The 26,180-nt window shown below is 34.6% G+C and overlaps 1 protein-coding gene across 1 annotated transcript in view; it reads left to right on the top strand.

The window, feature by feature from the left end:
- The first annotated feature begins 1,171 nt into the window (after positions 1–1,171).
- The window catches only part of LOC148955269 (uncharacterized), a 31,359-nt gene continuing 6,350 nt past the window's right edge, over positions 1,172–26,180 (top strand). Inside the window, exon 1 of the mRNA XM_089101293.1 lies at positions 1,172–1,258. Coding sequence (XP_088957419.1) covers positions 1,216–1,258 — 43 coding nt within the window. The 5' untranslated portion in view covers positions 1,172–1,215. The remainder of the gene's footprint in view (positions 1,259–26,180) is intronic.

A 26,180-nucleotide genomic window follows, 5' to 3' on the forward strand; every position in this document is an offset into this window, starting at 1 on the left:
AAATAAATGTGACTTGGTACATTTGCATAAAAGCTTTAATTAAAGAAAATGGAGCTAGAGTAGCTAGGCTGCGGAAGTCAATTTTTAATATTCCGGAGCAGTTAGGGATAGGAAGTTGAAACTTTCTGGGGGTATTTGAGGGGAACAATAAGAATTAGAAAATATGAGTTGGGAACAACAACCAACCAGAAACACAATTTTAACTTTGCAGAGAGTATCCAAGTTACAAAAATAAAATTTCAGTTAGAATACCTTGATATTTAATTTCATCTTCTAAATAATTTGTTCTCTTCTTGTTCTTTTCCAGTTCTTTTCTCCTAGTCTCGTGTTTTTTTTTGTTTTTTGTTTTTTTTTGTCAAACTCTAATTCACTTTATTCATATAAATTTTTTGTACCGTAGGTTTATTTATAGAAAAATGTTGGGAAAATTTGTGTTGTAATTTTTGTTTTGTAACTACTTTTATAGAAAAAAAATTTAGACGATGCTTTCGTAAGTGCTTTTTTTCCTTTTTTTATAACTTTATTTCCAAGTAACTTTTAAAAAGTTTATTCAATGACTTAATGAATGTTTTTTAAACTCTGCTTCTGAATTTATTTTTCTAGTGCTTACTTCTTATATCTACTAAAAAGGAAAATTTGTTACTTAATTTTTTTTTCTTCGTAAATATTTTTTTATTACGATCTTTTCTGTAACTCGTCATTTCCTTCATAGATTTACTTGTATAATACCATATATTAAATACATAGCCGAACCTAACTTCGGTACCTCCCCCCCCCCCTAAAACCCCCAAAAAACAACAGTTTAAATATCGTAAACGCAATGAAAACTACTCTTTGCATTCCATTTCTTAATAGCGGTGTCTTGAAATGACCAGTCTGGCGGGTATTTGTCCCGGTATCTGTAGCATCTCCAGTTTGACATTCCATATACAGTATATAGAAGAGTACGGTTGATGCACTAGTACCGGAAATATATTAAAGTTAGAATAAACTGACATTACACTATGTTTAGTTTTGTTGGAAATAATGTTTAGTCTTTATGAAAGTTCTTTAAACAGATTTTACCAATTATTTTCCCCTCTAGTCTGGGGTCCTGGCAAGTTTTATCCAAGTTGTACCCTCTGGAGAAAGATAACCCGATAATAACACGATCTCTTAACGTATTACTTTTTCAGATTGTTTGTTTTTCGACCTGTTGTGTTTCAAGAACAAGCAATGAAGATTCAAGATGATATGATTCCGAACACCACTCTATCTAGTAAGTTGGGTTACTCCCTTTTTTCTTCGTGCTCTAAAATTTTTTTTAATCTTATAGGATTAGAGGGTTCTTTGAGGACAGTTTTTGTTCACAATAATACAAGTAACATTCAACAGAGATTAGCTTATTATGCCAAATGTAATTAACATATATTAAACTAAAAAAATATATTAAACCTATATTAAAAATCTGTGAAATCATCCTAGGTAACAGTTTTTAGTCCGGACATTGTTGATAAACGCAGTTGACTTTGACGTTAAATTAACTGAAGCTGTGGTGAACTAAACGGCGAAAATGTCGTGAAATCATTTAGACCAGATGGTATGTGCCAAGCGTGGCGGAACTGTATCAAGTGTTTTGGGGAGTGTGCCAAACGTTTTGGGGACTGAACCAAATGTGGTGGAACTGTATGGCACACGTGGCATTCCAGAATGTACAGCAAGTGGTGGGACGTCAGCGCACTCTCAACTGTTAAAATCTGTTTGTGACTATGAAGTCAATTATGTTCCTAATTTCATCTTTGCACTGAATAACCAGTTAAATGATTCAAGCTAGAAATACGAAATTGTTGCTGTGACTGATTTTGGAACCATTTGAATTAATATCTTGAAATAACCAAATAACAAAATCCTAAATTTAAGAACCCACCAGCAACTTGGCTAGAGATGTCGTCATATGAGGACAGAAAGCCCAAGCTGCTGACCGTGGCGAGTGGACGAAGACGACAGAAAGCAGGCAAAGTAGTCTTTTTTTTTGCAAGAAATATAGCTGGTAAAGCGATGTGTATCTAAGTAGCTAACGACCCATTAAGTTATATTGAGTGCACAGATTTAAAAGAAAAAAAATGCCATTGGAAGTTAAGTTGTTATTTATAGTTATAAATCTTTTGTCGCTTATCAGTTATATGATTAGAGAATCCGTTAGGCTAATCCTTCAATAATTGGTTTTATACAAATTGTGTACATTCTTAGCTAGGCAGCCCCATGAGACAATTTGTTTCACTTAAATTTGAGCCCTCCATATTTTGTATGTTAGGCTAAGCTTAAATGTTAGTCCATAATAATGTTTTTTTTTTCTTTTCCTGTGCATGGTAAAGTTTCAGACAATATCAATAATTTTTGGAAACTACAATGGCAGTGTCACAGTTGTGCTTATTTTATGGCTTCTATGTTGTCCACTATTTAGGAAGGCAGTGTGATATTGATCAGATTAGCCCTTTTCTGCTGATTTCGGTTACTATGGACTGAGCTAAGTTCATTACTAATTGTGCAAATACTGCACCCGTTCGGCCGCTTTTATGACGGATTTTTATAATCAACGGTTTCTTTTATTCAGCGATATAAATGCAATTAAACTTTAATTCCAGCTCCTGGGGGCCCTCTGAAATATACTTAAAGGGATCAAAGCCTGTATGTTTTTTGGAGGAAAAGTAAAGATGTTCCCAAAAGGGTCCATAAAATTGTTTTTTTCTCTAAATGTTTTGTTGGGGGAGGGGAATGGGTTTGTAGGTTGTCCAAATAACTGACTTTATTTGTTTCCCAAAGGACCACCACCATCTTGCTCATCTTGCCTTAAGTTCTATTAACTGGAATTCAAATTGATATTGAGGTCTTTCAATAGATATTCGTATTAGACTGTAGTTAAGAATAGTACTTTAGCTGAGCAAAAAAGGAATAAAAAGGAGAATACAACTGAAAGTTAAAAAAGAAAAAAACGCTAAAATGTCAAGGCTTGCTACCTACTGGCGTACTTAAAAGTGGTCACGCCAGTTGAAAATAACTAGCATGAAATTGTATCAAACTACAAAAACGTTCAGTTTATAAGGACCAATGTTAGAAAGACTAAAAAGTCTGTTTATTTCTGTACGACATTTATGATTTTTTTTTTTTTATATTTGATATATCATGGATCAGTCTGTGTTTTTTCTACGAATGAAAATGGATTTCATCATTTTAAACACATAATGCAATCAGAAATATTTTGACACATAGTTACAACAGCCCTTTGGCTACCCAAAATCAGAATATTTATAATACAATCCTTGCATACACAATCAAACAGCTCGTATTTTGTGTAAGGAATGATTTGGCTCAATAGTAAACCAAAACTCTTAAAAACTCTAAATTTTGATAAATAAAGATGAGTAAAAAGAATTAGCTTTTTTATGCTAGTTCTGAGTCTATAAATTTTCCTAAGTTTAATGTTAACCACCATAAAGTTACGAGCCTGAGAAAACTTGCCTGATTTTCAAAATAGGGGGAAAACACCCTAAAAAGTTGTTGTCTTTATGAAAAGCGCACCATCAGGTTCAGCGTATCAAGCACCCCTACGGTAGAGGTTTTAAGCTCCGTTCAACTTGAATGTGGATTTTTTTTTTTTTTTTTTTTTTTTTTTTTTTTTTTTTTTTTTTAGAAGAAAGATCACGGATGTGTGTTTATTATTCTTCGGAGGGGTAACCGTATCGAACCAACGATCTCAGCAGATTAGGAGAGGGCTCATTCGATTGGAAATAAAAAGTTCTAGTACCTCTTTTAAGTGACGAGAAGGATTGGATGCAATTAGCCCCCTCCCGAGCCCTTGTTTCCTCCAAAGACATCCGATCAAAATATGCCTTTTGGGGATGACATTCCCCCCAAGTCCATGAGGTAGGGATTGTAAGTTTCGCCATTTGCTCTTTGTTCGTATGTAGTATTTGTTGTTGGGAAATGGGAAATATATGAAATTTTTTGGGGTGCAATTTCCTGCGGGATGTTCTCCATGGGGAGAATTTTCTTTGGACAGGAAAGTTTCCAGAGGAATTATCCAGGGGAAATTTTTACACTTAAGGGGGTGTCCTGGCAATATTCGAAAAAGGGCCGGAAAATCATAAACTTAAAAAAAGGTTCTTTTTTAACCAAACGTAATGAGAAATATTAAAATTCAAGACGAACAGAAGTTATTCCGCATGTGAGGCGGACTGTCCTTTTCTTCAATCCTGGTGCTTTACGCTAAAGTTTGACTTTTTGTCATAATTCTTTAAGAAATGTTGCTCAAACACAAGGACCGTTGAATTAGAATTAAAAGCGTTTTTAAAGAACATTAAGACTTCAGAGTAAAGAACAAAGGTTGACGAAGGGGAAGGCTCCCCTTACATATGGAACAATTCCTGTTCCTTTTAACTTTTAATGTTGCTCTTAAGTTTCAGTTGGAAAACTTTTTTTTTCTTTTTTTTAAATTTAATTTTCAGAGTCGGATCTGTGCTTTGACTTTGCATTAAATAAAGAAAACAAGTTCTTTCAACTGAAAGTAAGGAGCAACATTAAAATTTAAAACAAACAGAAATTATTACGCATATGAAGGGTATTGCCCCCTCCTCAACACCTTCCTCTTTATGCGAAAGTTTTTTAGTACTTTTAAAAAAGCTCTTTATTGTTCTGATTAAACGACCCTTGTGTTTCAGGAGTCGTTCTTAAATAATTGGGACAGAACATAAACTTTATCGTAACGAGTGAGGAGAGGCTAACCCCCTACGTAATAATTTTTTTTCTGATTAAACGACCCTTGTGTTTCAGGAGTCGTTCTTAAATAATTGGGACAGAACATAAACTTTATCGTAACGAGTGAGGAGAGGCTAACCCCCTACGTAATAATTTTTTCGTTTTAATTTTGTTCCTTACTTTTAGTTGAAAAAACTTGTTTTTTATTCAATTTTAGATGGTTTTTAAATAATGCCAGGAAATCTGGCCCCGCCTCCACGAATAAATCCCCTCCCGACGGAAATATCCTCTAGACAATTCAATTCCGGTGAAAATTTCCCCTGACAATCACGCTTAACAGCTCCAGGCGTACAACTGAGACGGAAAAGAGAAAGCAAGACATATAAAAAGAATTATGCATAGGAATTCTGGCAAATTGTCCCAGTGTATAATTTTTCCTGACCAGTTTACCCCCTGAATACTTCTCGCCCCATGGAAAATTCCCCCGTGGAAAAACCCTCACCAGAAAAATCGTCCCCCCACCCGAAAATGTATGCATACTTCCCAATAACAAATACTATGCGTAAGCAATGGGCAAATTTTATAACTTAAAGACCTTTCCCCTGGAGCTGTGTGGGTGGGGGGGTCATATTATATCCAAAGGTATACTTATTGGACCTTTCAACTATGATGAACCAAATGGCAATCTCAAAATTTTTATCGGACGATTTTGGGAAAAAAGAGGTGAGGGAGGGGGCATAGTTACCCTCCAATATTTTGGTAACTTAAAAAGGACACTATAACTTTTTATTTCTTTAGCATGAGCCCTATCTCAATATTCTAGGATCAGTGGGTCGATACGATCATCCCTGGGAAAAAACAAACAAACACGCATCCGTGATGTTTCTTCCGACAAAAAAAATAGAAAATTCTGCATTTTTTCAGATATGAGTTAGAAATCTCTGAAATTAGGTTCTCTGATACGCTGAATCTGATGGTGGTATTTTTATTAATAGTCTTTGACTTTTAGTGGATGTTTCCCCCTTTTTGTAAAATCAGGCAAATTTTCTCAGGCTCGTAACCTTTGGAATGTAACACTAAACTTAAAAAAACTTATATATTTGGAATCAGCATAATAAGCTAATTCTTTTCAAATATTCATCGGTATCAAAATTTCGTTTTTTAGAGTTTTGGTTACTATTGAGCCGCGTTGCTCCGTACTTACAGTTCGTTACCACGAACTTACTGTGTGATAGCCAACCTCTATGAGAATATTAGTTGTTACTTGTTATTGGACAGTCGAGTAAAAAATACTTCCTTGTCAATCATTTTTGTTGTTGTTGTTGTTGCTGGACATAGATCGTTGGACATAGGCTATGTTGAAACGCCAAGGTCCAAAAGTAGACATTAATGCTTATAATAAAAGGTGTAATATGCGGAAGCAAATAAAACCATATTATTTTTTAGCTATAAATGGTAGTGTTGCATTCTGCTGCAGCGGTTCTCACGTCGCAAAATTATTCGTGACCCCGCCAGCATCAAAAACAGGTTAAAAGCTCACTGAAGCCATCTTGAGTCATACCAGAGCAAGATGCTATTCGATACCTCGTATTTGTTTATATCTATTAAACTTTTGGCAAATAAAATCCAAAAAAACTAATAAAGTTTCATTCCATGGGTGTCGTTATTTTAAAAGTGATCAAATTCACCGGTATAGTATGATAATATCAATGGAGCAAAAACGCGCACAATTTCAAACTATAAATAGTTTCAAGCGATGAAATATGCTGTAAAAAACTCAATAAATAAACTTGAATTCTAACTCTAGGTCTTAATATTTTTTCCACTCCTCCAGCCCCACCTTATTGCATTTTCTGGTTGAAGGGCCATGACGCATAGAATTATTATATACATATAGTAGGCTATTCATACTATATGTATTTAGCTGCTTTTGACCTCACATAAAATTGCTCAACTATTCAACTATCTAAACTACTTCTTTTAGTTGAGCAAAAACCTCAACTATTTTTTAGAAAACGCATTCACTACTACCTGTAGATTCCCACTATGTAGGGACCCAAACATACCTTCAGCGAGCCTTTAAGCTACAGCCGAATAAAAAGGCTGTAATTTGACACTTTTTCTATCGCTCCATAATTATGAAATAAAAGACGATGGAGATTGAAAATGCCCCTATTCACTTCCCTAAGAACATTCTAAAGAAACATTATACCTTCCAGCCGAATAAAAGAGTGACAAAGAGCCCACATTTCCAACCGCAATTCTCGGTTTTGTTTTATCTTTTTTGTTCTTGTTGTCACTTTTTCTGTCCTTGGTCGGTTTCTTGTATCGGTGGGAACGATCGTAAGAGGATTTTGATGGGTATCTTTTTACTTTACTTTTGCCGTCACTAAATAAAACATTATTTGTGTTGCACATCAGTGCCGTATTTTTTGCTGCCAAACAATGATTTGGCCCGAACAGGGTCAAAATGCTATCTAACGAATATTTTGATATATCCGATTTGCCCAAAACTATAAAAGAAACTGATTTACAGCCCCCCTTTTACAGAAGCCGTACCACAGACCAGTGGTGCATATGTCTCTAAACACATATTTACTCCACACGAAAAAAAAATCGGTTATGCTAGACTGTTTGTTCAGTAATGCTAACGGCTATACAGCATTCCATTGCTGGAGATGAGCTATTAGGGAGGGGGGTCCATAGATCTTGAGCCTGATTTATGAAGGGGGAGGGGTATTAAGGCGCTTACCTTAGTCTTGGTTTAAGTAAAAAAAAATATAAGTTTTAGGCCCACATTATCATGCTCATCAGCACTTCTGTGTCTGGGGTGTAGTTTCTTAAAAATCATGGAGGGGGGGGGGCTAAATATGGAGTCGATTTTCTCAAGTCAAGTGAAAATGACAGTGAAAACTGAAAAATGAGCCATATAGTAACCATAAAGACAAAGATATAGTAAAGAAAACTGGCCTGTTTCTGTGGCTGCTTGAATTTTGTAGGCTTATCTTTGTTTTGACAGGATTTTTGAAGATACTAAATTTCAGCTGGGGGAGGGGTAAACTACGTTCTTGGGGGCAATTGTTTTCTAACCCACAGAAAATTATGCCCCTGTTTTGTATAGAAGTTAAACTTTAGCGTAACTAGTGGGTGGCAGCTTTGAGGCAGTGTTTTTGTGTTTTGTACTGTTACTTTAAGGTCGATAGCCTATTTTTGGGTGCCAAAAATCAATATAGCCAAATTTGTTTTTAGTTTGTTTTTCAGCATTGGGGTTCAGTTGGTCCAAGGACTGGTGGATTTAAATTTCAAGCCGAAAAGAAGCAGAAAGTTTTAGGTCAATTTTTGGCATGGCGGATCTTTTACTCTTGGTTTATGCCTATGCTCATTAAATATATTCCAAGTCGAATTACTTCTTTTGGCCCGTACTGATGTGACCTGGATGTATTTGACCCGTTTTCGGATAAACCATATTTTTTTAGTCTGTTATGTAATGTGGATCCCTTGACCCACAACCTTACGGAAAAGTTTCAAGCTGTCTTAAGAAGTTTTTATAGGTTCTCTTTTCAGGCGACCTTTATTCTAATATGTTGGAGTCCCCTTGGCCAAATGAATTATAGATAAAAATTTCCAGCGGACTGGAAAATAGAGTTCAATTTACACAATTTTGAGCCTCATTATCAGGGGCCCAAATCCTCGGCTTTAAAATTTGTTTATTAATTAGGGTCCTCTAGACTCTGAGACTTACCAATGTAGATCTCAAGCCGTTAGGGATTTTTTTTTTTTTTCTTTTTTTTTTTTTTTTTTTACCCGGGCCTGTTCATGGCATTTTCTAAAAGCTAGATTAAAGAGACCAAAAGAATTTTAGATTCAATTCTGTTTATAATATTATTTTCAGGGTACAAGCCTATCTGTCATTTAATGAACTCTGACATGTCAGAGTCTTCAGTACCAGGTAAGGAATTGATCGCATTGTCTTGGATATTGATCGTCCTTCACTAGCTTGCAGCCAATGCCTTAACCAGCGGGGGGGGGGTTTGACCCCCTCCCCCTGAAAACTTTGTTTGACTCGTTAAAACGTAACAAAAATGGATATAAACAAATTTTGTATGCGTTTTTGAGGTGTTTTTTTGTAACCTCCCCCCCCCCCCGAAAAAAAATCTTTGAGTAAAACCCCCTCCGAAAAAAATTCTTGGGTACGGCCTTGCTTGCAGCTACCGCTGCAACCATGATTGTACCTTCTTGATCGTGGTTTTTACGTGGCCTTTCAAGGCACTTGGCCGTTCAGCAATTATATAGTACAATAATAAACCCGACTCGAATGCATTGATCCCACAGTTCCGACGAAAGATACCTTTATGTGGATTAAATTTAAAAAAAAAAACAAGTTTTTTCAACTGAAAGTTAGGAGCAACATTAAAACTTAAAACGAACAGAAATTATTACGTATATGAGGGGGTTTGTCCTCTAGTCAATACTTCGCTCTTTACGCCAACGTTCGAATTTTCAAATGCCGTTTAATAAGGAATCACAAAGGCCGTTTAATAAGAATAGATAGCTATTTTGAAAGTACTAAAAAAAAACTTCAGCGTAAAGAGTGTATTGACTAGGGGGTGAACCCCCTCATAAACGTAATAATTTCTGTTTGTTTTAAGTTTTAATGTTGCTCCTTACTTTCAGTTGGGAATACTAGTTTTTTTGTTTAATTTCTGATCTATGACTATATAAGAGTTTAGAAACAAATTTGGGCTATGTATTTGCAAATTAGGGGGGGGCGGCAAAGCATACCATATATTAAATATGTAACCTTGCAGTTGAAAAAAACTTGTTTTTTTATTTAATTTCTTATGGTTTTTTAAATAATGCTGGGAAATCCGGCGCTCCCTTCATAGAAATGTCCCTTCCCCCTTTCCCAAGGAAATACCCTCCATGGAAAGATCCTCCCACGGAACTCCCTCCTTCGACCCCTTCCCCACCAGAAAAAATCCCTTCTGAAAACGTCTATATACTTCCCAATAACCAATACTAGGCTATATGTAAACAATGGGCAAAGTTCATAACTTGCAGCCCTTCCCCGGGGAACTGTGGGGGACAAAGTCATCCTCAAAAATACATATTTATTAGTTTTTCGTCTATGCTGAACAAAATGGCTATCTCAAAATTTTGATTGGGGGACTTCGGGAAAAAATGACCGTGGGAGGGGGCCAAGTTGTCCTCCAATTTTTCTGGTCATTTAAAAAGGGCACTAGAACTTTTAATTTCCGTTCGAATGAGCCCTCTCACAACATTATAGGACTATTGGATCGATACGATCACCCCTGAAAAAAAATCAATAAAAAAAAAAATAAACAGGCATCTGTGATCTTTCTTCTGGCAAAAAAATACAAAATTCCATATTTTTGCAGAAAGGAGCTTGAAACATCTACAGTAGGGTTTCCTGTTACGCTGAATCTGATGGTTTGATTGTCATTAAGATTCTATCACTTTTAGGGGTGTTTCCCCCTTTTTCGAAAATAAGGCAATTTTTTCAGGCTCGTAACTTTTGATGGGCAAGATTGAACTTGATTGAACTTATATATTTGAAATCAGCATAAAAATCTGATTCTTTTGATGTATCTACTGGTATCAAAATTCCGTTTTTTAGAGTTCCGGTTACTGTTGAGCCGGGTCGCTCCTTACTTACAGTTCATTACCACGAACTGTTTAATTTGCAATTTATTACTTAGAATGAGGAATCAGTCTCTAAGATCACTGCTATACATTTTTTACTTTCCATCGTTTCAGGAAGACTATTCAGGGACGAGAATAACTCTTAAAAAAGGGAAAAGATCCATATATTTATTTTTGTGGTAATGCTCTAGTGCTTCCCAATAAAGTTTACACGATGCTCCCAAAGCCATTCTATGAGCTCAAGAAGAGCCTAAATTTCTTTGCTCTTTTTCTGTTTCTTCTTCGAATGGATGATACTATCTTCGGTTGGATTCTACTCAATTTTAATGAGACCGCTATTATCTTAAGCACCAGATTAAACAATTAGAGCTTTTGAGCGGATTTTTTTTTTAATTTGGTAAATATTCGTATTATATGTCTAGGCTCCCTGACTATTAAACAAATAAAAAGGTCCAAACTAAACTGCAATTATTTGTCCGCCCTGTTGAATGTCTTATTGTAGTTTTCTACGTTTGTATCTCAGTAACTTAAAAACATTAAAACGAATTGAGAAATAGAAGCAAAGAAACCTCGCAAATTCTGGTAAGAAATGGTTATTTTTCATTTTTATTATCTATTATTTTTTCTGGCTCTAAAAAAGGACTAGAAGTGATGTTTCTGTTTCCCTGGGAGATTATAGCCTTCTTTTGCGCCAGAATTTTGATTGACGTCCGCATTCATAAAAAAGCAATCGGGATGAAAATCTGTTTATAGGAGAAGTAATAAATAATTTTAGGCTCTTTAATGATGGCTGTTTTCCAGGGCCTCTTTGTCAGATGTAAAGTCGATTTATATGCCGCCATGTCGTCTTGACTCCTTGTGAATTAGAAAATAATTGTATTCATTTATTTTGAAATTCCTATAATACTGAAATTTCTTAGTTTATCTGAGGGTTAATGTCAAAAGGAAGGAATAGACACGAGGAAAACTTAAGCTCTAGGGGGCCTACTAACTAACACAGTTGCCGCAGCTGCTCCCGCAATATAGTAAAGGTGAACCACGGCCTAAAGTAACTGGAGGGTTAAAATATGGGTACTTTAGTTGTAGCCTGGCAACACGCGATAAGCGGAATTTGATTAATGCTAATGAAATAAAACAAAGTATGATGAAAATATAATAATTTAGAAACAAATTTCGGCTATGTATTTGTACATTAGGGGGAGGGGGGGGATGGTAGAGCATAGCATATATTAAAATATATATATATATATATATATATATATATATATATATATATATATATATATATATATATATATATATATATATATATATATATATATATATATATATATATATATATATATATATATATATATATATATATATATATATATATATATATATATATATATATATATATATATATATATATATATATATATAATATATATATATATATAGGCTATAAATAAAAAAAAAAAAATGAAAAAAAAACATAGCATATATTAAATACGAAACCTAACCTAGGTACATTTCCCCCCCCCCCTAAACCCCCAAAAAAACAAAGTTTAAATACTGCAAACGCAATGACAAATCACGGTTTGTAATACAATTCTATATTGAAAGAAACCCGTTTGACTAGTTTCTTAAGCATCTTTCCAATATAATATCTCGCTTGTTGCCCGGCTACTACTAAAGTACCAAAATATGTTTCGGAAAAAAAATTGCCAGTTAAGTAACAATTACCATTTGAAGGAATCACCAGTTATGGTAAAAGGTAAAGGTAAAGAATATGGCATTTGTCTTTACTGTCCCTACTGGCAGTGCTGATCTCCGTTTCATGGCCCTTCATCCAGGAAGTTTAATGGGAGATTGGGGGCTAGCCATCCTACTAAAGTCCTACTAAGGCTATATTGCAAAACCAAATTTACAACAATTTTTAAAATGAGCCTGAATCTCCTTGAAAATGGCATCTGATCGAACTGAAAACTTCACCATTGGGTCAAAAACCCATTGAGGTTAATTACATTCCCCTAACTGGAACAACAAGGAAAATCTCTTTTTCGCATTGGAAGCACTGATGTGTCTTTTTTTTTTCTTAAATACACAAACGACGAAGTTTTTTTCAGGGAAGGGCGTAATGTATTGTACCTATCAACAACAAACAAATTTTCACATTTGGAAAAAAAAATTTTTGTAAAAACGAAGTATTTATGAATTGAAGAAATACAAATCCGGGAGGCTATAATGCAAGAACTTTCGCGCATATTTCCAAGCAAACGATAAAATTTTATCAAGAAAATTAATATCTGTTAAATGGGACAAAAACAAATCACTTGGAGCCGTTCTAGGGATTGATAACAGAATAGAAATGACGTATTAAGAGAATTGATGCCGAGGAGCCTCCTTTGGCATCCTTTATCTCGAGCCAGCTAATTTTGCGAATAAAACCGAAAAATAGCATGTTTCAAAAAAATAGTACAGTGTCCTGATTTTTAACTAAGTTTGTAAGACCTGAGAATATGAAGGTGAGATTTTTTTTTCTATTATGGCCCTTGAATATAATTTCTCTATACTTTGCTACGTTTAAAGCTCAGATCCTTGCCTGTAAACTGACAAATATTTAGTTGCTTCATGTCGTGTCCCACTATTTTTTTTTTCTGTTATTAGATATGTGCATAAATTTTCATCCATGTAAAGACGTGATTTTGCATACAAATAAGCTTACGCAAATATTGATATGGTTACGTTAGCGTAGTTATCTTGACCAAAAGATTGTGTTTGTTTTCGTTCAAGAAAACCTACAAGGAGATACAAGTGCTAAATCCTAGCTGAAAATCTATATAAAAGAAAATATATATAAAAGAAAACAGAAATATATATATATATATATATATATATATATATATATATATATATATATATATATATATATATATATATATATATATATATATATATATATATATATATATATATATATATATATATATATATATATATATATATATATATATATATATATATATATATATATATATATATATATATATATATATATATATATATATATATATATATAATATATATATATATATATATATAAAAAAAAAAAAAAAAAAAAAAAAAAAAAAAAAAAAAAAAAAAAAAAAAAAAAAAAAAAAAAAAAAAAAAAAAAAAAAAAAAAAAAAAAAAAAAAAAAAAAAAAAAAAAAAAAAAAAAAAAAAAAAAAAAAAAAAAAAAAAAAAAAAAAAAAAAAAAAAAAAAAAAAATATATATATATATTCCAACATAAAATGAACAGAAAACATTATAAATGAACAAATGAGACCCCGAGCGGGCGAAATTACGATGAATAATCAAGCCAAACTTAAAACAAACTGAAATTACCGTAAACTGGAGTATGGCTATTGTCCCCTAAGACCATTAAAGGCCAAAGCGTCATTTTTGCTTCTCTAAGTAATGAGTTTTATCTGTGAAAAGATCAACAAAAAAAGGAAGCGGACTTGATTGTTTCACATGCAATTATTTTTATTCCTGGAACTGGGTCTATTAACTTTATAAAAGAGAAGAAGTTTTACAGAAAAAGGCCTATGGGAGGTTTAGGGGGCATTAATGCTATTCCATTTCTGGTAACTTCTGTTTAGTTCAAGTTTAGCTTGATACTTGATTACAATTTCTGTTCGTTTTAAGATTGCATTATTATTTGATTTTATTTCTGTTCATCTTTGGTTTAATGTAGCTCTTTACTCAGTTTTTTTGCAAAACCTTTTTTCATGTATATTTTTTCATTTTCATTGGCATATTTTTTTATAAAAGGAATGAATGTATTGCTATATTTTGTTTTCTCCTTACGAATCAAGATTTTGGCTTTATATTCATATTTTTGACCAAAATTGTGCAACAAATTCTAGTAATAGTTTCAATAGAAACTTGGATAAATGGGTAGGGGGAAATTATTCAGATAAATGGATTGAAAATATAATATTTGAAAATATAAAATATAATATAATATTTTCCCTTCTATAGGGCTAAAGCGATCCCGAACCCCATCATATTGCAGCTTGAATATAGACGAGTATTGATCGACCATCATGGTTGCAGCAGTAGCTGCAACCTAGTAAAGAGCGAACAAAAGCCCATAGTAACCAAAAGTAAAAAATGCATTTTGAAAAAAACTGCCTTGTGAAAAAAATTGCCATTTGACACTGATACAGGAATGATAAATATTATTTCGGTTCATCTTCAAAGCAAAAGTTTATTGCGAAAAGAAATTTATGGTGATTTCGAAAAAAAACCTGAAACCCATCGAAAATGGCGTCAGATCAAAATGAAAAGTTTACCATTGGAATCAGTATAGTCGAAAATCTAGCAAAGGGAAATTAGAGTCCCCACCTTGAACACCAACGAAAATAACTTTTTTGCATGGGTAACACTGATCTGTCTCCCGATGTTTTTTTCCTTTTTTTTCTTTTTCCCGGGCTAGCTGTTTACAAGAACATCATAGAGAGATACTTAATGGCTCATTCAAAAGTAATTTCTCATATCTACGTGCTGTTTATAAATTCCAATATCTGCAAGTGCTACATGGCACTGAAATGACAAGTTTTGGGCTGTTTCTAAAGGGGTGGGACTAGCGGGCTACCGAAACATCGTAGACAGATGTTTATTAGCTCACATAAAACCTATTTCTTATATCTACGTTTTCCCTATAAATTCCACCATATGCAAATGCCAAATGGCACTAAAAATGGCACTATTGGTGCCATGTTCAAGTGGAAAAGCTGGGGCTATCGGGCTACCAGAAGTTTTTAGAGAGATGTGCAATGGCTCATTTTAAATATTGGTCATATCCACGTGCTTTTTGTCAGTTCTAGCATCCATAAGTGCCCTATAGCACTAAAACCGGCACTTTGGGTGCCACTTCTTAAGTGGAAAGGCTTGGAAGTATAAAACGGTACCATTGTAATAATTATAATCCAAAACACTTAACTGGAGATTTTGAGAAACCCCTCCCGCATACTTCCCCTCCTGGCCCCCATAGTTAGTCTCATTAGTCCATTGAGAGAATTCACTATTAACTCTTTAACACGGTCAGCCGATGTTGAGGGTCGCAAAATGATTTTTAAGATATCGGATGTTTTTAAGAAGAAGAATAACAAATAACTGGATCTCAAAAATCAAGATGACTATTCCTTGACGTACCCCCTCCCCTCCTCCTGTTCGCAAAAGTTCAGCTTCGCCAAATATAGTTCAATACTCTCACTGTTTATAATAGAAACTTTAATTAATTCAAAGTTTTATAAGCGCCAATCACAAATGTATTTGCTGAAAAAGGTCCAATATCTATGCTTGGTGATGACATAACCCTTCATAGTCCCTGGTAAAAGGGCTTAAGGTTACGCAATTATGGTCCTACAAGAACAAATGGTTTGAATTCGATCATCAGCCGCCGAAGTTCAGTTACTAACACGTTAGACTTTGAATCAGAATGATAAGTGTTTACTTCCTTAATCGGGCATTTTTTTTTCAAATTTTTTTTTTCCTTAATCGGGCATTTTTTTTTTATATATTACGCACCGGACCCCAACCCCTTGCCACTTAGGGGTGGAGAAGTGCAGGCACATGGTTCTGGAACCACTCAAAGTTATCAAACAGTTCGTGGTTACGAACTGTAAGTAACGAGCGACCTGAGAAAACTTGCCTCATTTTCGAAAAAAAAGGAGAAACACCCCCTAAAAGTCATAAAACCTTAATAAAAATCACATCATCAGATTCAGCGTATCAGAGAAACCCAACTGTAGAGGTTTCAAGCTCTTATCTGCAAAAATGTGGAATTGTGTATTTTTTGCCAGAAGAAAGATAATGGATGCGTGTTTTTTTTTTCCAGGGCTGATTGTAGCTACCCAGTGGTCCTAGAATATCGCGGGAGGGCTCATTCAAACGGAAATTAAAGTTCTAGTACCCTTTTTAAGTGACCAAAAAAATGGAGGGCAACTAGGCCCCCTCTCACACTCATTTTTTCCCAAAAGTCACCCAATCAAAATTTCAAGATAGCCATTTTGTTCAGTATGGTCGAAAAACATAAAAACTATGTCTATGAGGGTGAATTAATCCCCGCAGTCTCGAGGGAAGGGCTGCAAGTTATGAACTTTGCCCAATGTTTACATATGGTATTGGTTATTGGGAAGTATACAGACGTTTTCAGGGGGATTTTTTTCTGGTAGTGGGGGGTCGGGGGTTGCGTGGGAGTATCTTTCCATAGAGGAAGTTTTCATGGGGGAAGGAATATTGCTATGAAGAGGGCGCCGGGTTTCCCAGCTTTATTTAAAAAAACGATCAAAAATTAAATAAAAAAACAAGTTTTAAACTGAAAACTTTTCAACTGAAAAGCTGTCAACGTCAAAACTTAAAACGAACAGAAACTATTACATATAGGATTGGTTTCGCCCCCTAGTCAATACCTCGCTCTTTACGCTGAATTTTTTTTTAGTACTTTCATAAGAGCTATTTATTCTAATCAACGGCCTTTGTGATTAAGGGGTCATCCTTAAAGAATTGGAAAAAAAAATCGAATTTTAGCAAGGTAAGAGCGAGGTAATGACTAAGGGGGTGAACCCCCCTAATATACGTACTAAAATATATGAAAATAGAAGTTCGTTACGTAAGTTAATTCGTAAGTTCACGTATATTTTGCCTATTACTAATTAAAACCTTCGTAAATAAAATTAAACAACTTTCGAGAAAGCCATTTAGCCAAAAAAAGTAAAATGTATATGTAAATTTCGTTTTAATTACTAGTGTCCGGTGAGCCAAAATCAAAACCTGCAAAACCTACCTAGGTTACCTTAGGTTACGTATTTAATATATGCTATGCTTTACCCCCCATCCCCCTGGTGTGCAAATATGTAGCCCAAATTTGTTTCTAAACTATTATATTTTCATCCTATTTTGTTTTATTTCATTAGAATTAACCCAACTTTACTTGTCGCATGTGTTACAGATAATCGAACAGTACCTGTATTTCTTACAATTTAAGATTGTTTATTGCTGGTTCACACTATATAAGATTGTTGGTTCACAGTATTGGTATTATAGCTTGTTAAACCAATAGGTTACCTGACAAATCAATCTAATATTTCTGTATGCTGTTCAGCAACTTTGCGGTTATTAAAAAAGTATTTATTTGTATGCTTATGCTTTTATGATAATTTTAATTGTATACTGCAAGTTACTGATATCACAGCTGGTGTAAGACTATGAAAAGCTTTATAGATTGGTTTGTTGTTGTCAGGCTACATACTCATTTTAACTAATAAATCAACATTCTTGTTTTTTATACTTGGTTGTCAGTAAAGCGCTAGTTTTCTATAACCCTACAAATATAGGGAATATAATTAGTTTTTTTGTACTATTTTTGTTTATATATGTTGATAGACTATGAAGCAATAATTTTTGTTCGTTTTAAGTTTCAACTTCGCTCTTTACTTTCCTTAAAAAAAAACTTTGTTTTTTTAAGTGTAATTTCATGACAGAAATATTAGTGCGCTATATTTCATTTGAACTGCTTGTGTAAATGAATGCATTTCGAGTTGATTTATTATTAAATAAAAAACGAGTTATTTTTAACTGAAAGTAAGGAGTGACCTTAAAACTTAAAACGAACAGAAATTATTCCATATATGAAAGTGACAGTCCCCTCCTCAACACCCCGCTCTTTACGGTAAAGTCTGACTCTTTGGCAAAACTCTACTTCTTGTAGTAATAAAAATTTTAGTGCAAAGAGTGGGGCGTTGAGAAGGGAACAGCCCCTTTCATATACGGAATAATTTCTGTTTGTTTTAAGTTTTGATGTAGCTCCTTACTTTCAGCTAAAACAAACTCGTTTTTTTATTTAACTTCTGAACACTTTTCATCTAATGCAGGTTCAAATCTGGTTCCCCGTACATAAGAAATTACAACAAAATTTGCACATTAATTATTCCTTATATGAAGAGGTTCCCCCTCCTCAATACCTTGCTCTTTACGCTAAAATTTTTAGCCCTTTTAAAAAAGCTTCCTATTCTAGTTAAATGGCCCCTGTTTTTCAGTAGCCATTCTTAAAAAATTAGGACAAACAGTCAAACTTTAGCGTAAAGAGCAAGGTACTGAGGAGGGGAAACCCTTCAAATACGGAATAATTTCTGTACGTTTTGAGTTTTATTGTTGCTCCTTACTTTCAGTTAAAGAAAACTTTTTTTTATTCAGTTTCTGTTCGTTTTTCAAGTAATGCATTAAATGTGGCTCAGCCTCCATGAAATATACCCCCCTCCCCCTCGTGGGAAACTTCTCCGTGAAAATCTCATTAAACGTAAAGTACGCTCCCCCCCCCGTCAATTTCCTTCCAGACAGTTCCATCTTCACTGAAAATCCCCCCCTCCCCGTAAAATTTCTTACGGGCGATTCAGTCTGAAAAATTATCCTTAGAATACTTTCATTTGAAAAAGACCTGACTCTCTAATCGGTTCGATCACTCCGGAAATGCCTCCCTCAGTAGAATTTTTTTTCCGGAACTCAAAACACGCGGAAAATAGCCCCTGAATAATTCCCCCGGAATATACCCACATGCAAAATTGAGTCGTCAAAGATAATGTAAGACAATTAACAAGAATTTCATATAGGAATTCTGTCAAATCCCCCAAGTGTAAAAACTTCCCTGAAAAATCCACTCCCGCTGGGAATTTTCCTCCCCAAGGAAGACTCTCCCAATGGAAATCCTCTCCAAGCAAAAAATTCCCCCCTCCTGAAAAATGTCTGTATACTTCCCAATAACAAATACTATACGTAAACAATGGACAAACTCATAAGCTTACACATCTCTCCTCACGAACTGTGGGGGGTCATATTGTACCTAAGAAGATAAATTTTGGGTTTTTCAATTAAACGCAAAAGAACTGTTATGTTAATATGTTGATCAGATAACTTTGGGAAATAAATAGGCGTTGGAGGGGGATCAGTTGCCCTCCAATCCTTTTGGTCACTTAAAAGGTTTTTGAATTTCCTTTCGAATACGCCCTCTCCCGATCTTCTAGGGCCATTATTTCAATACGATCACCCCTGGGGAAAAAAACAACAAATAAACATGCATCCGCGATCTGTCTTTTGGGCAAAAATAGCAAATTTCCTCATTTTTGTACATAGGAACTTGAAACTTCTACAGCAGGGTTCTCCGGTATGCTGAATCTGATGGCGTGATTTTCGATTCCTTGAATTTTGGTGGGTTTCCTCCTCTCCCCCTTATTCCAAAAATCGGGCAAATTTTCTCAGGCTTTTCCCATCAACTTTTGATGAGAAAAATTCCGATTTTTAGAGTTTCGGTTACTATTGAGCCGAGTCGCTATTTTAATCAGTTCGTTACCACGAACTGTTTAATTAAAAGTGGCTCTGATTTTTTGTTTCAAAATAAAAATAGGACGTCATGAATCATTGCAACCGATTTTGTCTTCAAATGAAGTTCTCTTGGTTTGAAGCTTTAATTGAGGTCTTTCAGTGACCTAAAATTTTAAGCAGATCGACATAAAATAAAAAGAAGATTCGGCTCTAAGAATTAATTTAACCACATTTTTTCAAACATTTAATGTCCTTAGTAAGCTTTCCTTGCTCCCAAGTCAAAATTTAAGGTCTACTTTATCTCCCAGACCAATATTCCCTCAGAGTTCCAGCTGGGTCCCTTAAGCTGTTAGTTTATACCCTTAGCCGCACCTGCTATACTGCAGACACGCCCTTGTGACAAACTGATTGCACATAGTGTCTTTTGATTTGAAGAAAATACCTCTCGACATTCTCTAAAAGTTTCAAACTTGATGCCCGTAATCGTTTCTAAAATATTGCAGATACGCAGTTTTGACAACTTAGATGTACACAGTGTTTTTCGGTTTAGTTGGACATGGAAGTTTTAAGTTAAACCCTTAACCGTTCCTGAAATATTTTAGATATGTCCTTTTGACAAAATCGATTCACATAATAAGCCTATCTTTTGATTTAGTTTAAACCACCACCCCCCTAATCATTCCCTGACGGTTTCAACTTAGTACCCTTAGCTCTTCCTGACATATTGTAGATATGCACTTTTGACAACATGGATGCACACAGTATTTTTGGAAATAGTTCAACAGTCCCTGAAAATCTCTACTAAATGTCTTTAGCCGTTCCTGAAACATTGTAAATGCCCCCCTTTTGATAACCTTGATAATTAATGGTGTTTTGATTTAGTTTAATATCCCCCTCGTTTTTGTCTGGAAGTTTCAACTTATCATCCTTAGGCGTAACCATTCCTGAGATATTGCTGACGCGCCGTTTTGACAACCTTTATTTCGATTAGTGTAAAGCTCCCACTAACATTCAGTAACACCCCATAGTTCAATGCTCTCCACAACATTCCGTGAAATGTTATGTTTAATGGCCTCAAGCCCTCCTGGGATATATTGCATAAGCCTTTTTTACAACCAAGATCCCCTTAAACATTTCCTGGGAGTTTCAACTTAGTACCATAGTCGTTCCTAAAATATTGCAATCATGTCCTTTTGACAACCTGGATACAGGTAGTGTCTTTTGATTTAGATCAAAATCCTCAGCAGTATTCCTTGAAGGTTTCATCTTGCTACCTGGGCTGTTTCTGAAATACTGCAGATAAACTTTTTTGACAACCAATATTTGATTCAACTTGTAATTTGTGTGCTGGAATTAATTTTGGGTATACAAACTAAAAACAAAACAGGAAACTTCAGAAGAAATCTTAAAATCCTATTAATGTAAAAATCTTAAGATTCAAAAGCGAGGGGTGGTCCCAACAGCTTTCAAGTATGTTTTCGTGGTATGGGGTCATAAGATTAAGATTAAGAATATAATAATGAAAAAGTTAAAAAATATATAGATGATAGTTTTTATAACATACATAAGTACCCAGATCTTTCATTGGAAACTTTAGCTTTTTGTTAAACTTGATTAATATCTCGAGTTTTCTGGACGGTTTTAAGAGACGGTAACTCCCTCCTATATGTGTTGATTTCTGTTTTTTTTTTTCAGTTTAACTTGATTATTCGTTTTGGTTTCTGTTGGTTTTAGGTTGAATTTTTTTCATTACGATTTTAGATTAATCATTAAAGGATGAATCCAATATTGACTTGAGTAATTGCTTTTATGTCAGAATTCTTTCCATTTACACAGTTTTTTACATATCCAAGGGCTTTTTCAACAATCGCTAGTTCACTCGGACGTTCATGCTTGATACCTTCAAATTTGTAATGGTAAATAACAGTAATACCGCCGTTTACCCTTTCTATTATTTTTCACTTTAGTGATTGAAGGTCTGCCATAACCTGTAAAATTGAGTTTATCAGAGATTATACCTTAATTGAGCCAACTTGCATGTGACATGTCTCACGATTAAGTATTATTCTTTTTAATGTGCTTGGCACAGTATCAAATAGACGATGAAGCGAAGCTGCCGCTTGCTATTTTCTGATTAAGAATCAATTATAAGATCTTGTTACAGAGATTCTGTTATTCCTTTTAAAGAGAAGAATCCTTTAATTTTTATTTTAGATTTTAAATTACCAGCTAACGGGGATAACTTGACCTTAATACCGTAAAAAAAAAAAAAAACGTGATTTTGTGACTAATACATTTCTATCGTCTTGGGATCTAAGCGAAGACCGTCTGAAAGCAACTTGGTTTACTGCGGGAACAAACATACAGTATTGCTGCCTGAAGAGCTGCAAGCTTGGCACTTTCCGTTTATGGCTAAAACAATGAGGTAGACCGAATTCTAGGGGTGTATTTGGTTTCAGGAGAAGGTAGCCTTTATTTTGCCTCTAAAATAATAAAATTATGCCCAAATTCTCGAAAAAGTACTTTTATGGCATCTAATCTTCCTCGTAGGAATATTTCTTTCGTTAAGGAATTGAAGAACTAATTTGTAGATAAAAACAATGTACATCTTGATAAACAAGCTTAATTTTTCGTATGTAAAACTACCCTCAGGTGCTGTTGTGCTAGAACTCCTAAGCCTCGTTTTCAGGCTCAGCGGGTTCGAACGCGGGTTGTTCTCGTCTAGTTTCAAGTTTCTAGTTTTTCGTCTAGTTTCAGCGGGTTCGTAGTTTCAACCCCGTGTTTTCCTCGAGAACCCGCTTTGTGAAAACGCTTGATGCACTAGACGAGAACAACCCGTGTTTGAATCCGCTGAGCCGTGAACAATCCGTCTTCGAACTCGGGTTGTTCTCGTCTAGTGCATCAAGCATTTTGGTGAGGGGGGTCGGAGGAGGGGTTTACGGGAGAGGATCTTTTCATGGAGGATATTTGCTTGGGGGAAGGGACATTTTTATGAAGGGGGCGTCGGATTTCCCAGTATTATTTAAAAAATGATCGGAAATTAAATTAAAAAAACAGTTTTTTTCAACTGAAAGTAAGGAGCAACATCAAAACTTAAAACGAACAGAAATGATTACGTATATGAGGGGGTTCACCCCCAAGTCAATACCTCACTCTTTACACTAAATTTTTTTTAGTACTTTCAAAAAAGTTATCTTTTCTACTTAACCGGCCTTTGTGATTCAGGGGTTTGTGATTCGAACAAAATTCGAACTTTAGCGTAAAGAGCGAGGAATTGACTAGGGGGCGAACTCCCTTATATACGTAATAGAAACATACGAATATAGAAGTTCGTTACGTAAATCCATTCGTAAGTTACGACAGGACAAAATTTCGAGAAATCTATTTAGTCAAAAAAAAGTAAAATCAATATGCAAATTTTGTTTTAATTATTTACGTACGGTGAGCCAAAATAAAAGCTGTATTAATTCAAAAGCGTTCAGAAATTAAATAAAAAAACAAGTTTTTTTTCAACTGAAAGCAAGGAGCGACATTAAAATTTAAAACGAACAGAAAATATTCCTTATATGAAAGGGGCTGTCCCCTCCTCAATGCCTCGCTCTTTACGCTAAAGTTTTTTTTTATTGTTTTAAAAAATAGAATTTGTGAGAAAGAGTCAAACTTTAGTGTAAAGAGCGAGGCGTTGAGGAGGGGACAGCCGCTTTCATATACGAAATAATTTCTGTTCGTCTTAAGTTTTAATGTCGCTCCTTACTTTCAGTTAAAAAAAAACTTGTTTTTTTTATTCGCTATAAATCGCTCGGGCATTTGGCCCTCGCAAATAATACTGCTCCATAATTGTTATGTTTAAGTGTTTATGTTTTTAGCTTGATTAGTTTATCGTATATCTGAGTCCAAAAGAAAACTAAAGTTTTAAACAAAAGAAAGTCTTTACGCTAAAGTTTTTATTGTTTAAAAAAATAGAGTTGTGAAAAAGTCAAACTTTAGCGTAAAAAGCGAGGCGTTGAGGAGAGGACAGCCCCTTTCATATACGGAATAATTTCTGTTCGTTTTAAGTTTTAACGTCACTCCTTACTTTCAGTTAATAAAACTTGTTTTTTTATTTAATTTTGGAACGTTATGTGAATTAATGCAGGTTTTGATTTTGGCTCACCGTACATGAATAGTCAAAACAAAATTTGCAGATTAATTTTACTTTTATTTGGTTAAATGGCTTTCTCGAAACTTGTTTAGTTTTATTTACGAACATTTTTATTAGTAATAAATATACGTAACTTACGAATTAACTTACGTAACGAACTTCTATATTCATAGATTTTTAATAAGTATATTAGGGGGTTCGCCCCCTAGTCAGTACCTTGCTCTTTAAGCTAAAGTTCGAATTTTGTTCCAATTCTTTTCACAAAGGCCGTTAATTAGAATAAATAGCTCTAATGAAAGTACTAAAAAATCTTTGGCTTAAAGATCGAGGTATTGACTAGGGGGTGAACCCAATAATATACGCAATATTTTCTGTTCGTTTCAAGTTTTGATGTTGCTCCTTACTTTCAGTTGAAAAACTTGTTTTTTTATTTAATTTCTGATCTTTTTTTTTAATAATGCTGGGAAATCCGGCGCCCCCTTAGTAGCAATGTCCCCTCTCCCATAAAAACTTCCTTCATGGAAAGATCCTCCCATATAAACCCCGACCCCCCCCCCACCTACCAGAAAAAATCCCCCCTGAAAACGTCTGTATACTTCCCAATAAACAATACTATATATTAACATTGTGTGAAGTTCATAACTTTCAGCCCTCCCCCCTGGAACTTCGGGGGATTAAGTCATCCTAAAAGACATAGTTATCATATTTTCGACCATGCTGAACAAAATGGCTATCTCAAAATTTTGATCAGGTGACTTTGGGGAAAAAATGAGCGTGGGAGGGGGCCTAGTTGCCCTCCATTTTTTTGGTCTCTTAAAAATGGCACTAAAACTTTAATTTATGTTCCAATGAGCCCTCCCACGATGTTCTAGGACTATTGGGTCGATACGATCACCCCTGGGGAAAAAAACAAATAAACACGCATCCGTGATCTTTCTTTTGGCAAAAAATGCAAAATTCCACAATTTTGTAGATAGGTGCTTGAAACCTCTACAGTAGGGCTCTCTGATACGCTGAATCTGATGGTGTGATTTTCATTAAGGTTCTATAACTTTTAGGGGTCTTTCCCCCTTTTTTCTAAAATCAGCCAAATTTTCTCAGGCGCGTAACTTTTGATGGGTTGGACTTGATGAAATTTATATATTTGAAATCAGCATTGAAATCTGATTCTTTTGATGTATCTGTTGGTATCACAATCCCGTTTTCTAGAGTTTCGGTTACCATTGAGCCGGGTCGCTCCTTACTTACAGTTCGTTACCACGAACTGTTTGATAATGTATTATATCAATTTTAGTTTGATCCGCATGACAAGACTATCGAACCAGGTCAAAAGGAAGAGACAAAATAGCCTACCATATAGTATTATTCATTTCTAATCACGCCACGTTTATTTAAACTATCAGAACCAAAGGGATGTTAATCTTGACTATTGAACAAGAGACTTCATGGACGGTGGGGGGGGGAGGGACTGCTTTCCTGTAATCTTTTTGACGATTTGGGGATATCACGACGCAAAGTACCGTAGTGTTACTATCTCATTATTTCAATTTTGTGAAAAGAAAATGAAAAGAATAAAATCATTGCGATAAGATGAATCAAAGAACATGAAAGTACCGACATGACAACCACTGAGATCTCAGACTGCCGAAACCTTATTCTCAGTCTGTAAAAGCAGCAATTTTACCGACTCATTTCTAGATTAGTGAAAAACGATGAATTTGATCGATATTAAATAAAAAAAACGAGTTTTTTAAACTGAAAGTAAGGAGCGACATTAAAACTTAAAACGAACAGAAATTATTCCGTATATGAAAGGGGCTGTACTCTCCTCAACGCCTCGCTCTTTACGCTAAAGTTTTTCATTGTTTAAAAAAAATAGAGTCGTGAGAAAGTCAAACTTTAGCGTAAAGAGCGAGGCGTTGAGGAGGGGACAGCCTCTTTTATATACGGAATAATTTCTGTTTGTTTTAAGTTTTAATGTCGCTCCTTACTTTCAGTTTAAAAAACTTGTTTTTTTTATATTTAATTTCTGATAGTTTTTTAAACAAAAAAAACTTTAGCGTAAAGAGCGAGGCGCTGAGGAGGGGACAGCCCATTTTATATACGGAATAATTTCTGTTCGTTTTAAGTTTAACGTCGTTCCTTACTTTCAATTAAAAAAAACTTGCTTTTTTTATTTCATTTGTGAACGTTTTTGAATTAATGCAGGTTTTGATTTTGGCTCACCGTGCATGAATAATTAAAACGAAATTTGTATATTAATTTTACTTTTATTTGGTTAAATGGCTTT

Source organism: Artemia sp. Qi Xiang Cuo, chromosome 2 (genome assembly GCF_049724085.1).
Source record: "Artemia sp. Qi Xiang Cuo chromosome 2, ASM4972408v1, whole genome shotgun sequence".
Classification (NCBI taxonomy): Eukaryota; Metazoa; Arthropoda; class Branchiopoda; order Anostraca; family Artemiidae; genus Artemia; species Artemia sp. Qi Xiang Cuo.